This window comes from Antennarius striatus, chromosome 20 (genome assembly GCF_040054535.1).
Source record: "Antennarius striatus isolate MH-2024 chromosome 20, ASM4005453v1, whole genome shotgun sequence".
Lineage (NCBI taxonomy): Eukaryota > Metazoa > Chordata > Actinopteri > Lophiiformes > Antennariidae > Antennarius > Antennarius striatus.
Genome location: NC_090795.1, coordinates 13,526,882 through 13,542,045, shown reverse-complemented (window position 1 = coordinate 13,542,045; position 15,164 = coordinate 13,526,882). Strand labels below are relative to the sequence as shown.

The following is a 15,164-nucleotide window of genomic DNA, read 5'->3' as shown; positions in this document are numbered from 1 at the left end:
AAAACTGTTGCACCAGACAGCTGCAAAATTGGCTGTAATGACATTTTTAGTAAAACTAATACCGGTCACCAAGAGTGAATTTTATTTAAAAAAAACAACACATTTTAAATCATTCTTTACTAATATATTGTTGTAGAATAATATATAGTGCTAAAATATTAAATCCAACTTTTTAATATACAGTGGAGTTATAAACACCTTCAACCTCTACACCGGTTTGGCCCAGATCAGTGCTACGCTCAACCCAGCACAGCTTCTCAAGGTTGGACCAAGGAGAAGCTGCAGAAAGGCACCTCTTGCCATCTGTTTGATTTGGAACCTGACCGACGTCTGACCAAACATCCAGGTAGAGAAGAGGACGGACCCATGTCAGCATGGCATGTGTTTTCACAGCTGATCTTCCTGACATGTGTGTGATGTGTTGACGCTAACTTTGCCTGTTTTCACTGAGGTTGGCTTAGCCAGTGGTGAACACTTGAGAAACTTCTCTGAACCTTGACACCACATGTCCTCAAACGATTAGTCTTCTCTGGCACATACTACAGCCACACAGTTTTCCTTTCAAACACAAATATTATTCCTCCCTCAATGGGACTCGCAGTCATGGGAACTCTCTTCCTCTTCTATAGAGTCATCATCTATCCCCAAGGTCGACAAAAACTAACTAACCATTCCCCCTCTTGCTAACTAACTAGCCTGCTAAGCTGTGACATCTTCATATATCACAGCCTTGATAAGGGCTATCTTTAATTACACCGTCTTCTCTTAAGGATCTGTATCTCTTTTCTTTCTCTCTCTCTAACAGACTCCCATCCATCTATCCATTCTTAAAGATCCCTCCCAGGGAAGGCTATAGCATGTCAGTGTCCCAATGCTCGGGACTCAGTAAGTCGATCCAACAGGAAATCAATATTGTGGCCTAATGCTGAATAATTGAGGTTACGGGAGTTCAGCAGCACTCCCCAGTCGTGCACCCCCACCCTGTCATGTAACCTCCCATTACGTGAAGGGTGGGGCACACTGTGTCGTCATGTCCTTTCTCTTGCAATGAGTGTAAAGATGCATTTGTTTGACTTACTGGCCAATTGAACACGAGTGCCCTACTTTATTTCCTTCCTCTAATAGTCATCCATTCAGCTGTGGAATTCTCTTGCTGGAGGGCTCAATCTAGGACGCTGGAAATACAGACTCAACAAAGACCGGTGGCCAGCCAAGACACATTTTTTGAGACACCTCTTGAAAGCCCTGCTGCTTTTCTTTCAATGTACCATGACATTTATTAATGTGAGAAAGCACAAGATTTTATTACACTGCACGCTCTGTTTCCTGATCATTTACAATTATGGGATAGTGGGAAATAGTGCAGTAACTTGCAATGTCCTTGGAGTACAATGTGCACTAGAGGGCACAAGCTACCTTGCTAAGACAGCAAAATTAAGTTGGAAACCACAAGCAGCTGATGGAACTATTCAAAAGGGTGTTAGGACACACAGCAGAGACTTTGGTGATGTTTCACACTTTGAACATTGGCCGAACAAATTTAAACCCCATTTTAAGTTTTTCTATGCGCAAGGATGTGTAAGGAGTTTTGTCATCTTTGAGACAACACAACGTCAATGTAGCTTGCATGGCACAAACACTCATATATTGAAATCTGAGTTGTTTTTCATCTGCCACTGTTTGACAGTATTTATCTACAGTCAAAAGCTGTCAGTATTAGTTCACTTTTGACAAATAGTTTGCTGACCTGTTCATCAGACAAAAAGAACTATACACTCCACTCCATTTCTACATGAAACAGTGCGCACACATCAAACATGTAGTATTGGTTGTTGCAGAGACTTACCGCCACAGAATTGCCGAGCTTTCTCACGTCACTTAAGTCTGTGGTGCCCACAGACACAACATGGAGAAAAAAAAGCAGTACAGAACATCATATCTCAATAGTGTGTGTCCTTGTTATTTACCGTGAAGCAGTTTTTTCCTCAGACAACACACTTCCTTTTGCCCTCCTTGATGCCATATACTGTATGTACTGTAAATGTTTTCACACACATCAGAAATCTTTAATCCACATAATCCAACATGTTCAACTTCACACACAAGCCACCAGTATCCTGTCAATAACTTGACTTCTGTGTAAGTTAAATCTGAAAATGAAAAAAAAAGAGGTCTATTTATTAAATACGTAACAGACAAGGTTCAAGGTGAGGAAAGGAAGTGTTTTGCTTTTCCATTAACACCTACTTCTTCCATTAGAGTTCTGAACTATGTGAAAAACATTGACATGCAATCCTCAAAGACGCAGACCAGTTTTCTTTTAGTTTTTTTCTTTGGGTGCTCGTCTGTAATCACCCTCTTTAACACAATGATCATACAACCACAAAGCAAAGACTGTGTCTTCCCTTATAAGCACAAGTAATTTCTTTGTTGTTCTCTTATGGGTTTCAGGGTGTTAATGAGAGGGTTTCATTTCTAACATTATGTGTGTTTACCTTCCCACACACATAAATGTAGGGCAGCCATACTCTCTTCATGTCTCCCTTCCCTTGCCATCGCTTCCTCTCCCTGTAGGCTGAGGCCACTCAGGCCTGCAGATGGCAGATAATGACAGTGCCGTCCCCACTGGCTAGTTTTGTAGTTTAGAGCCAACAGTGGGGTGTTCAGCACCACTTGGCCATATCTTTATTGGCTGAGCCCTTGGTTGGTTTACTGACGAGTCAAACACTTTATTTACTGGCAAACTGTGTTAAACTAGTGGTGGATTTACTTGAAAAGACATCGACTAGTCGGCTGGCAACTTCTTGAACGGTTAGTTTTAGTTCTGAGTTTATGATAGATGTGGTTAGGGCAGGGGTTGGGAACCTTTTTGGCTAAGAGAGCGATAAACACTACATATTTTTAAATGTAATTTAGTAAGAGCCATACAATATGTTTAAAACTAAATACAAATGAATGTGTCCATTTTATGTTATAACAACCCTTTTAAACTACAATAAATCTCTGAATTCCTTTTAATAACATTGTTATCCTGTTGCTAATCAATAATGAGTATTTCTTATCATTAATGGAACTCCTGGTACTGCATGGTTTTGCTGATGGCTTTGTAGTCTGACCATTTCATAGATGCAAATATGCAACGATAGATCATTGCACATTTGACACACTGCAGAACCTGCTCTCTCCACAAAAGCAAATTCCTTTGTCTATTCTTGGTGAAAAGTATGATACTGCTCATCTTTTTTGCTTTTAGCCATCTTCTTAAAAGGGTTTCTCAAATTAGCTAGCTGTCAACGCGGACCCTTTTGCACATGCTCAAAAGGATCCGCACAATGTTAGGGTATTTTCATCAGACATGTGTGTGTGTGTGTGTGTGTGTGTGTGTGTGTGTGTGTGTGTGTGTGTGTGTGTGTGTGTGTGTGTGTGTGTGTGCGTGTGCCGGTGTGTTTAAAGATGCTCAATAACTCCACCTTTTGTCTTTGCCTAATTTTTTAAGTCTGTTTGTATCCTGTTGCTTGGAAGAAATATGGGGATTCAGCTCTTGTTTCTTCTTATTTATTTATTTACAATATATACAACAGAAACACCAATATAGTGAGACTGGCTTCTATTTTTTACAATACAAAGAGCAAATTAAAACAAGGAATTAAAAGCTTTTTCAGGTGATATGATGAAGCACTTCCATAAAGTTGAGGGGAAATTAAAGTGGTAGAAGCCTTATTATGGTTCAGTTCCTACATTTACCATAATGCAAGTTGATGGCATCTTCTATTAGTCTGTGCTTTTCTGGTACTATAAATACCAATATGTGTCAAACTCCATACAACAAAGGTTATAATTCTGGTTGTAAAGGTGTAGTTACATTTGGAGCTGATGACTATAATGACATCATCAGGGCTGTATTATCAATTTTATTATTAGCTGATTTAAAGATATTTGTAATTGTTTCCAGTTTTTCACTCTGGGACACATATGATCCCATATCAGAAATCATTAATATCAATATTAATAATATTTAATTAACAAATGAGGTCAAAAAATATGCAAATGTGTTTTACTTTTTAGATTTGTTCAACTTTATGATGACTGTAAATGTTAACTCAGGTATTCTTTTATTCTTCGTTTATTGTACCACTTATTTGTTCTGTTGTTAAATTATTGAATGTCTGATCAGTGAAACAAAACAAACAAGGTAATCAGAGACCGCAACATCCCACGACTTAGGTCAGGGTACCCTGAAAGTAGTACCTGACAAGTGCATAGCTGTGACCTTTGAGGGTAGATCAAAGCACTAGCTTTGATCTGTGATCTTTCTCACACTGGCCTTCTTCCCTCGTCTTTCTATCTGATCTGGTTCCTGAGTGTACAAAAGTTTAAGTTTGACCTTGAGCTAGCTTTCTCAAGGTCAAGGTCATTATTTCATTTTCATTCTATTTGCCGCCTGAGTAATATGCTTTTTGTTACATCTTTCTATCTGTAATGGTTACGAAAATACTAACGAGCGAACGGATGAACGAACAGATGAACGAACGGACGAACACTGACAATTACAATACATCATTGATTTGAAGCAGGATGTATTGAATTTTTAAATGTATTCCAAGACATTGTTTTTGTGTTTCAAATACATATAGGTGTTTTTTTAAGGGCATTGTACAAATTCAAAGTTCTTCTGTTTGCATGTACAATGGTCTGTGCACACTCAGAGTCTCTGATGCTGGCCCATGGCCCTGGGCTACAGGCAGCTCTTCCAAGTCGGCTCTAGGTAAAAGATAACACAAGAGGGAGCGCAAAACCTTAATTCTAACAATAATATACAGTATATACCTTCAAGAAAAAAACAATCAATAACCATCCTTAAATCCTATTAGGGTTGTATTTTGATCTTTGTTTTGTCTAGTGCTTGAGATTCTGGCTTAAATGTGACATGATATGAATATAATTGTTGCAGACATGACTTTGCTGTTCCTGCAAGATCGACTAAAAGTATAGACTATACTCTGCCTGTGGCAACAAAAAAAAGAAGAAAAAAACAGAAACGAAATACATCCAAGACAAAAACAAACAGGTAAACATTACACAGAAAATGAAATGAATGTAAATATATACCTTTCACATTCTGTGATGTACTATAGCATTCTAGGTTTATTTCATGCTGGTTTGAAGTGTCTCTTTTTTTTGTTCAACAAATCATCCAGAGTTCTCCAATCATTATTTACATCTCTTCAAATATCTGTTTTGCTTTGAACTGTTGGCACCGACCTCTGAGAATCAGAGAGAAAGTTCTGTTCTCTTTTTACTTATATTGAATATACATGTCTTGTTTTACCAACACCCTGAAGCAGATAAAACTCAAGTAATTAGGGTCCGCATGTATGAGACAACACTCTTAAATTATTTTCGGTCAAATATCAGGTCTGGTTTTTAAAGGTGTGAAATGATTCCCATCTTTCTTGACTGCAGAGGATGTATGGACTTGTCAAGGATATTGCCCTCCCTCTCTGTCTGCTCCACTCCACTTTGTGCTCCATCTCTTTCCACCAGGGAGGCCAGAAATGTTTGAAGCGTTCTCTTTTTTCTTTTGGCCCTCTCTCTTTCTGAGCTGAGGTCCCTGGATGTGGAGTTTTTAATTACTCTCTCCTGGCTTTGTGCATAACCAATGAAAGATTGAAGGGCACTTCCTTCTAAAAGGCAATGTTAGAATATGGGTTTTTCTAATACCGTGGCTTTAGGAGAAGAATACTAAAACACAAACTGTGACTTTTTGTGGTTTGTGAATATCTGTACTTAGCCAGCGTTTGTGTGTCAAAGTCAAATCGTAGACATTTGACACGTGAATCACAGCAGGACCGGAATAATGTCGTTTGACTGGGTGTGACGGGATGGGGCTGCACAAACGTGTTTTGCATTTTATTCTTGAAGATAGGTGTGAGGTTGCACCACCTAATGACGCCGGCTCTGTTAAGATAGCAAGATGAATATAAGGTGGTATGGTGATGATCAGAGGACATCAGAAACAAATGCTAAAACAACACAACCCCCAACTTAATTCCTCTCATAAATATGTGATCTTTTCTCCCATCCTACCTCCCTCTTCTCCCTTTCACTCTGAAGTTGCCAACAGAAGAGGTCTTTTGTGTGCCTTCAGAAGTTGCTTTTTATTTCCCAGGGCTGAATAAGGTACATGTTACCATGGGTTATAAGGTATTAATAAACACAGCAGAAAGTGACAGGGGCATTGTAGGAATTTTCCCCTCTGTCAGCAGGTACTGTTCGCACGGTGCGTCTTAATATGTGTAAATTCATTTCCCTCAACACAGGAGGAAAACTTCAAAGGGAAGGACGAGGACTTGGCCGAGTGGATTTGAAAGGGATGAGTCTCTAATCTGGCTCAACTTTGCTTGCTCTGTATATTTTCTCACTGCATTTTTAGTCATTCTTTTTTTTAAACCCCTCTGCCTTGTTTTTTTCTTCTTTTTCTTTTACAAGCCATGAATCTGCCTCGTGAACTGCACTTCTTAAAAAGGTGAAAGAAATGATGACTCAATGCTTCAGTGAGAACAGCAGCGTAAACCGATTTCAGCTCTTTCATTTGCTTGTTTGGGGATTATATTTCTTTAAGCTTGTCATCCCCCTCAGTCGCCGATGGATACGTGGACCCCATCCTACCTCCCTCCTCAGCTGCTCTTGCTCACCATTGCTGCGAAAAAACTGGAGGGTGTACTCAACCTGTCGCAGCATCTTTATGCTTAGCGGTGTGTGTCATCCTTTCAGGTCTTGTCTTAGCGAGCCTTTGAGGCACTCTTCCCTTACGTCAACCCCATGTGACAGCATCTGAAATATGCATATCTTGCTTCTTGGTTGCCGTTCGAGGGTTATTTGGAATGCCAGAGATGGCAGGCCAAAGTGCTGGAGACCTAATTCTCTGAATATTTGATGGTCCTAATGAGCAGGAAAAATACAGGACTAAGCACTTTGTTGGTTGCTTGACTCTTGGTGTGTGAGAAATAATGGAGGAAAGGATGAAATATTGAAAACTCTGATAACTCTACATGGGAGGGGAGACATTTTTTCATTGTTATGTTGCCTAAGGTCATGAAGCAGTTACAAATAAAGGTCATGCTATCTTCAATGGAAATTAAAGGTGTATGTGCTCTCACTTCAGAAAAGAGTCTTTTACTGCATTTACTTAATTTGCCTGCGTATCTTTTCAATCAACTAGTTCACCCTTTGATAAAATGCATGAACGGTTGATGACTAACAAAAAGATGAGTGTCAAAAAGGACTGAATGACTGGATGGACAGACAGATAGATGGGTGCCCCTGGATTAAAGATCGTGGCTTGTGGCCGTCACACAACAAGTTAAGAGTTTTGTGAGTTTCTGATGGAGTGAGAGGCTCTCACAGTTACTGTACCTGTAATAAATTTGCTCCCCTGGTGCTATTGCAATGAAATGATGATAAATGAGAGGGACGGGGGAGGGCTGAAACAAGTGTGTGTGTGTGGGTGTGTGTGTTGTCTAGTAGAGACAGCAAATTTTATAGCTATCCCAGCAGTTATGCATCAGACATGCCACCTTGCTCATTCCCAGATACAAAGTTATGCAGAAACCTGTAAGTGAACTTATTTTTCAAAACTTTTCTTTAAGTCGTGACCTGTGCTTATTAGTAACGCGGTGAATTTCTGCCTTTGAATTGGAAAGCAAAATACAAAGTGTGACAGACAAATGAACAAATATTAATCTTGCCTCCAAAGAGTGGCTTTTTGTGCAGTAATAAATATTCACAGCGGGACGTAACCAGGCACGACTTTGGATGCTCTATTTAATTGAGCGTGGGGGATTGAGCGGACAGGTTTCCTGGGGGTTGACTCGTGTCAGCCGTCCCTTCCACTCGGCTGTGAAAAAGCTTTCGTGGCAGATATGGATTAGCGTCAGAGCATCGCAAGGCAGGTATTACACGTCAGTGGTGGCACCGGCAGCACTGCCCCCTGACTACTAATAACCTCTGTTGTCTTCTGGCTTCGTAGCGTTGCCGGTAGGATGCTACGCTGTGGCTGTTTTGTTCCAGTGCCAACCCTAATGCCCAGGCTTCCTGTCAGATCAGAGGCTCTGAAGGTAGATGTATGTGTTTGGTGGTGGTGGGCCAAGGGGGGGGCGCGGATGGGGAGAGGTTGTCAAAACAGCTCCTTATTCCCTCCTCAGTTGCTTCCTCTCCGTCTCTTCTTCTACTCAACTCTCGCTGCCAAAAGCCAGAAAGAGATCAAAGGGGGCCAACATGAAAGCCATCCCTGAGATTCTGTTTTTCATTTCAGATATGGAAATGCTGAATCCCAAATACAGCCTGTACCAAGGCTGCAGAGAACACCCCAGCCTCCTCCAACTTTCACTCTGTTTTTATCCCGCTCCTCTCCTCCCTGTCTTCTCACCCCTTCATCATCATCTCCTTCCATCCTCTGCTCTTGCTTCTCAGCATCAGCAGCCCTCAGGCTTCCAGGTAGATAGCAGTTGATTGGCAGCTGCTGTGGCAGTCATTGAAACTGGCTGAGAGTGGATGAGTGTCAGCCTTGCTCCAGGGGCTAAAGGCAGCAGCAGGGCTGTAGCTCCCTGTTGGGGGGGGGGGGGGGGGCATGAAATAAGACGCAGTTGGTTTTTCTTTTCTCGGTTCTCTCAACTGAAGCAGGTCGGAGCTAAATAGGTTTTTCAAAAACACTCTAGAGTTTATCCTGAGACTGGAAACTGGAGTGTTTTTTCAACACTCACTCCACTGTGTTCTTTCATTCTGTCATTACTTTATAATTCTTTTTCTTCTGTTTTATTTTATTAAGATCTTGCATAAGGTTATTTACAAGCTCCTTATGCGTCCCTTTCACTACTTACCTACCTCCCCCTGTCCTGTACTCGCTGGCCTCAATCTCAGCTGTATATGCTTCCTGATAATAAACCATGCCGTTCATGTAGTGCGCCACAAAAAAAAAAGTTATTTCTGAAAAACTTTTGAATAAAACTTGATACGTGCTGCACAGCAGCGAGTCGGGGAAAGTGTAAGAATTAAAAAAAAACAAAAAAAACGTGAAACTGCCTCACTTCTAAAGTGGCTGTGACCAATTCCCAGATGGGGAAAAGCATTTGTGTGATGGCTTTAGCTGTGTTCCAGCTAGAGCTCAGTCCTGTCAACAGCAAGCATTGCATCAGTTTTCCCTCTAGCTAAGAATGCCCCATTCTCCACAGCACAGAGGACAAGATGATGATGGAAGGAGAAGGTGAGGAAACGAAGGGGCGTTATGGTGTGTTACTCAAAGTCTGGCAGCCCATGCCTCCTCCAAAGATATTTTGGAGATGAGTGATGATGTGTCTATCTGTTCTATTACTTCCTCACACTGTAAGAAAAGCCTTCATCTTCTACTTATCCTCTTAATAAGGTAATTAATAACATACTTTTTTTGGAATAATAAACATTTGTACACACCCAGCAGGAGTAATTTTACCTTGATTTAATTGTTTGTCGCTGATTCATCTGAGGGTGAAGGTGTTTAGATAAATAAATACACATGGTTGCTGTACTGCAGAAACCTTTGAGTACATAGTTTTGGTATTTTGAAATCAAGTCTAATCGAAAAGACCACTCAAGTGACGAAAAAAAGATGACCACATTGTGCAGGTGGTCTTCTTATAGAGATGGCATACCAACAAAACAGAGACTGGACAATTACCAAGAAATAATTCCGTTGTGTAATGGTTAGACTAAATTAAACACCAAAAATCATGGCTAAAATAGACTTTTTCTAAAATTAAGGGTGTGTGGATGAGTGTAGCTGTACATGTCACCCACAAAGTGCTTTGGAGGGTCTGTTGAAAGTATGCAAGGCATTGCAAAGTGGATCTAATTAGAGGGATTTGGAATGTATTTAAAAATTAATCACATCTTACTGCAACACCACCACCAGCATTCACCGTCTCTCTACATGGACAGCTGGCCTTATTACTTTGCCACTAATGATTTATTGGCTTTGAGGCTCTCAGAAAATGTAAGTAACTCTGGAGACAACCCTTCACTCTTGTCAGTGTTCACTGCCGTCTTTGCATCATCAGGTAAGCACTTCTTTCACTGTAATCACCAGAAAAACCTTTCTGCTGGTACGGTTTCACCCTCCATACACATGAAACATGTTCTGAACCCTTAGCAAATGACCTCTTCAAACTAATATTAATGTCATCTCATTTCACATCCTTCTACTCTTTGATTGCCTCTCTAGCGCAATATCCAAATTTGTAGCTAACCTTTACATCCTAAGAAATGCAATTTCAAGTTCGCAATGGAAAAAAATGTAGTCAGCTCTGATTGTATAAAAACCACGACGGGAGATGTTGCAGTGAATAACGGCAACAGTAAGCCTCCTGGACATTTTCTAGAGAAGGGCATAAATTCAGACGCAGACACACGAGCACACACTCTCTTAAGCGTCATCCTTTACATATGTATTAAATCAAAACGAAGAGCAGAGGCTGCTAAACTTGTTTATATGTAGATTTTCAGGTATCGGCGTGATGAAAGACACTAAATACATGGCAAAACACTTGTGCTATTTTTACCCCTCAGTCAAATATCATGTGGGATACAAGAAAGCTGTTTGTTACCAAAGCGACTAATGCTTTCTTTGTTGGCTGCTCTCTCCACTTGTATGGCCCTCCATTACACAGATTTGCAGGTAGCACAAAGATGTGAAAAGGAACTCATTTCAATTCTGAAATATACATATCATTGTTCTGTATATCATGCTGCTGCTCCATGATTGCTTCTATGGATGGAATAAGAGGTTAATCTGCTTGTGAGGGGTTTGGTAGGTTGTGCTGGCAATGGAAACCACCTGGCACTGCTAACTCCACTCCACCAAGACACAATGCATTCTGCTTTTCTTTCACAAGCCTTTTCCACTTGTTTCTATGTGTGTGTGTGTGTGTGTGTGTGTGTGTGTGTGTGTGTGTGTGTGTGTGTGTGTTGTTTTGTATCTAGTTTCATGGATTGTCTGATCAACATTTTCTTTTCTCACAAGAGAAAAAAATATCTACAGTGTTTGTTACGCTTTCTGTCTCGTCTTACGTTGTGATCTAGTTTTCTTGATGAGCAGTGCCTGTTAGGCTCAGATTATTATGGCGTGCTGTGAAGGTTGGGGTTGGGGGGTGGGGATTCTCTAGCTGGGCTTGCAAATGTGGGAACATATCATCTTTGTGTGAATGGAGCAGCTGCTTGCTGTGGAAGTCAAACCTGGCAAATGAGAACACCCCATGCTGCATAGATGCAGATATTACAAAATTATATGACAGACAAATGGACAGACAGTCAGACAAGTATTACAGTCTTGTATTTTCCCTTGAAGTAAACACGTGACTTCCTGTCTCTCCAGCTGGTGGCGGTGTATGAAGAGCAGGATCCTCACAATGGAGGTGACGGCACCAGTGCCAGCTCTACAGGTACTCAGAGTCCAGAACCCTTCAGCAGTGATGTCAGCTCGGCGTCAGCCATGCAGCCCTTCCAGGCTAACAGCGAGATTGAGGTCACCCCAAAAGCTCTGCGATCCAGTAAGTTCAATGAAACAGTATCACAGTTTACTACTGTGACAAAAAAATGTCAATGTTACACCAAGCAAAAAAAAAAAAAAAAAAAAATCCATTTAGAGTGTCTTCTGATCATTTGAATCCACTTTCAATTTAAATGTGCTGTTACTGCTTGATACTGAAGAAGAAAAAAAAAATCGAAAAATATGGCACAACTGACTTCCAAGGGTATCAGGTAACTTTGTAATTTTTTTGTAAATAAAGAAAAACATTAGTCAGGCTCCTGAAAGCCTTTGCTCTGCTTTTTTTTTTTTCTTTTCTTTTCTATATATAGAACGATCATGTTGTTTTAGCCGTCAGTGGGAATTCAAAATTAAATTTCAAGAACCTGAAAGCTAGTGAAAGCTGAAATTATTATGCGAAGTTGAGCTTAATCAAAATGACTGATTCCAAACCACATTCTGGACTACCCATATATTTAATAGCATTTTTGGAATAATGCTTTGACACGTGTAAGTAAAGTAAGGCCTCAGTACAAGAAAAGTTTTTTCTACTCTGGCAAGTCTCTGTCTTCCTTGACGTGCTTTTGGAGTGTTATGTATACTCGAGTGTCTATGGGGAGTATGGACTGTGCCCAGGGAATGGCTGCATACTGACCGAGACGGACAGGTAGAAACTGAAAGGATTGAGTCACAGTTTGACACTCGGTCATGCTTGAGCAGGAGCACACATGCCAGAGCAAGGTGGAGATGCACGCGCTCGCAGGTGGCACTCGCAACCTGAAAGCGGCACAGGCAAGTCGATGACTCAGACGTTGTTCATGTCCACACATTCATGTCCCATGAAGTGGAACCAGTGAGCTGATGCAGAGCTGTCCGCAACTTCAAAGGGTGTCTGAAGCATTCAAATAGAACCTGCAGGCATCTAACACACATATGCATTTGAATGGAAGAACTCTGCTGTCCTGACTTTAAAAAAAAGTGTTTCCTGGATTCCCCCAGCTTGCCTGGGAGAACTTGTTCAATGACAAAAGCGATTTGAAAGACAACCATTTGTGTAGCGTGAGAGCCAATTTGTTTGAAGCTTATCTGTCATCTCAACGTCCTTTAAATAAACTACTTAATTTTCTGAATAAATAAGTTCTTCCATTGGATTGATGATTCTGGCCATCCTATGAAAATCCAAATGGAGCCCCTACCTCCAGACCTCACATCCTGACCTCTCCAGCTCTGGCCTTATGGTTGCATGGAAGATTTTCCTGCTAGGTGCAGAAAGCATTATATGTTGTTTGTGTCTATCAACATGCCTTTTAAGGAATGTCTGTTAATGGCAGAATAATCCACCATTGTATCACTGATCCTGCTGTAAAGGTCATGCCATATTCAAGGGAAAAGTAATGAAGTAATAATGTATGGATTAAAGTCACAGACTATTTCATTATAAAGCATTTGAAGTTTTAAAAGTATTTTTCTGGTCAAAAGCATGTCAGGCTAATGACAACATGTCAGTAGTTGTACTGACTCACACTGGTACACATTTCCTTCACATGTAGTTCTATGGGTGCGTTCAGGCAAACATGAAAAGAAAATTGAAGCAAAACAAAAGAATTGCTTGCTGCACACCGTTCCATAATGGTGGGTTTATCTATGGCAATTTTTGGGAGATTATGATAGAGGAAAAGCAGTCAGGTAGGAATAAATATATTTCTTGTAGTTGTTTGCAAAAATGCAGCATTAACAACCAGATAAAAGTGAGATTGCATTGTTTACAGGAGTTGTTTGTTCCTTGGAGATGACCACACTGACTCTTCATTATTTTTTAAAACAGTTCCCTCTCCAAAAAGACCTCAAAGTTGTGTGTAAAGAACAAGAATTTTACGAGATGGAGAGATAGCCTGACTGAAAGACTGGAAACAAATACACCAGGTCAGGAACATAAACAAGACAGACAGGTGATGGCCCCTCCAGAGACACAGATGAGCAAATTACTGGCAGCAAGATTGCATATCAGACATCAACATGTTGCCCTGGAGCCCTTGGTAGCTGTGCTCTGAGGCAGAGAATTATGGCTACTTAAAATCATCATCTTTTAGAGCCATATTGATTGTGTTTCCCCTCCTACAAGTCCCAGAGTCCCAAACTCTCCCTTTTGCTTTCTGCCTGTCCTCCATCCCTCCTTCTCCATCGTCTTGGGAACTCATTTTAGATTTCTATGCTAACATATGCCATGCAGGTCAAACTGCTAATAATTGGATTGGAGATGAGATTTAAATTACAATAATGATTGCAATTTTCCCGTAATTATACGGCCACCATAACTGCCGGTGATTCTGCTCACTGCAAAGTTCTGTGAGAAGAGAAAATGTGTGAAACTTTAAATTAAGTCTGGATCTTATTGTTGCTTGTAGCTTCAAAATCGAATATTTTTGTTCTTTGTATTGGAGGTAATTTCAAAGGGGTCCTTTCATTTGACACAGACTTGATTTTATATTACTAAACAATCAGACTTACATTTGTCTATTATCTATTTGGTTCTGTGGTTAGATAAGTGATAATGGCCACTTGTCATTGTTTTTCCTCATTCTGACATTTGTGGACTACAATAAAAACATGTTGAATCTGCTTGTTATGTGGTAAATTGAATCTGGATTTTATAATTAAAACTTCATCATTGCTCAAATGTCAGAATGAAACAAATGGCAAAAACATTTTAACTCCATTTTTTAATGTGAGTCTTCAGTGCATGTCAATGTTGGCATCCAATGTTTGTTATTGACTGTGTTCAAAAACCTGCATACTTGCACTTCCTTTGGTGTAAAATGTTTTTTTCATTGATTCCATTAATTTATTCAGTCCTTAGGCTTTTTATATCAGTGTGATATTGAATGAATGATCAGCGCATTACAGAAAACCTTTCCCAGACAGTGAATCAGTGTTAGTATGTCTTTCCTGAACTTGACTTTTATATATTACGACTTAAAAGTTTCTTCACTGTGAGGAGCTTTTACTCGCAGCTTTTTACAGGCCTACAGTCATTGCTCAGGATATGCAGTAAGGAAACGGATAATGCTGAAGTGCTATCGACTGAGGTTAAAACTTTCACGGACATTGATGTGCAGTGGCTTTAAAACACTAACAGAGTATTGAAGTGATTGCGGTGATACTTCATTGAACCCGCCAGTGTGCAGGCAGAATAAACTAAAGTACCTTGAGATAAATTTTTGCAATTTACACCGTGACATCCAAAAATTCAACCCTGTCCAACGCAAACGTCCTTTCTGAAGTCTTGAGGAAAGCCGGTGCTCATTCCTCCCCTCACGTGATCTTGTGGTCCTTGAAGGTCTGCTCTGACAGTTGCTGTTTTTAGGCCATTAAAGAGATTGCCTGTGTGTGTGTCCTTTATTTAATCAATTTGGCTTAGTGGTCTGTCACTGAAGAGGCTCCCCGCTGCCAGCCAAGGCCATATAAAAGTCACTACTGAAGAGGAGATGCACAAACACAACATCAGTTTGTATAGTGTATGAAAGGAATATTTATTGAATTATAAAATTCTTCACCAAACATAAACACAAAATTGTTCAAGTTAGACATTGTTTCTCGTATAGGCATA

General features: G+C 40.3%; 1 protein-coding gene across 1 annotated transcript in view; it reads left to right on the top strand.

The window, feature by feature from the left end:
• Positions 1–15,164, top strand: part of LOC137587503 (partitioning defective 3 homolog) — a 295,372-nt gene that overhangs the window by 81,320 nt on the left and 198,888 nt on the right. Inside the window, exon 3 of the mRNA XM_068303945.1 lies at positions 11,405–11,579. Within this exon, the coding sequence (XP_068160046.1) occupies positions 11,405–11,579 (175 nt within the window). The remainder of the gene's footprint in view (positions 1–11,404; positions 11,580–15,164) is intronic.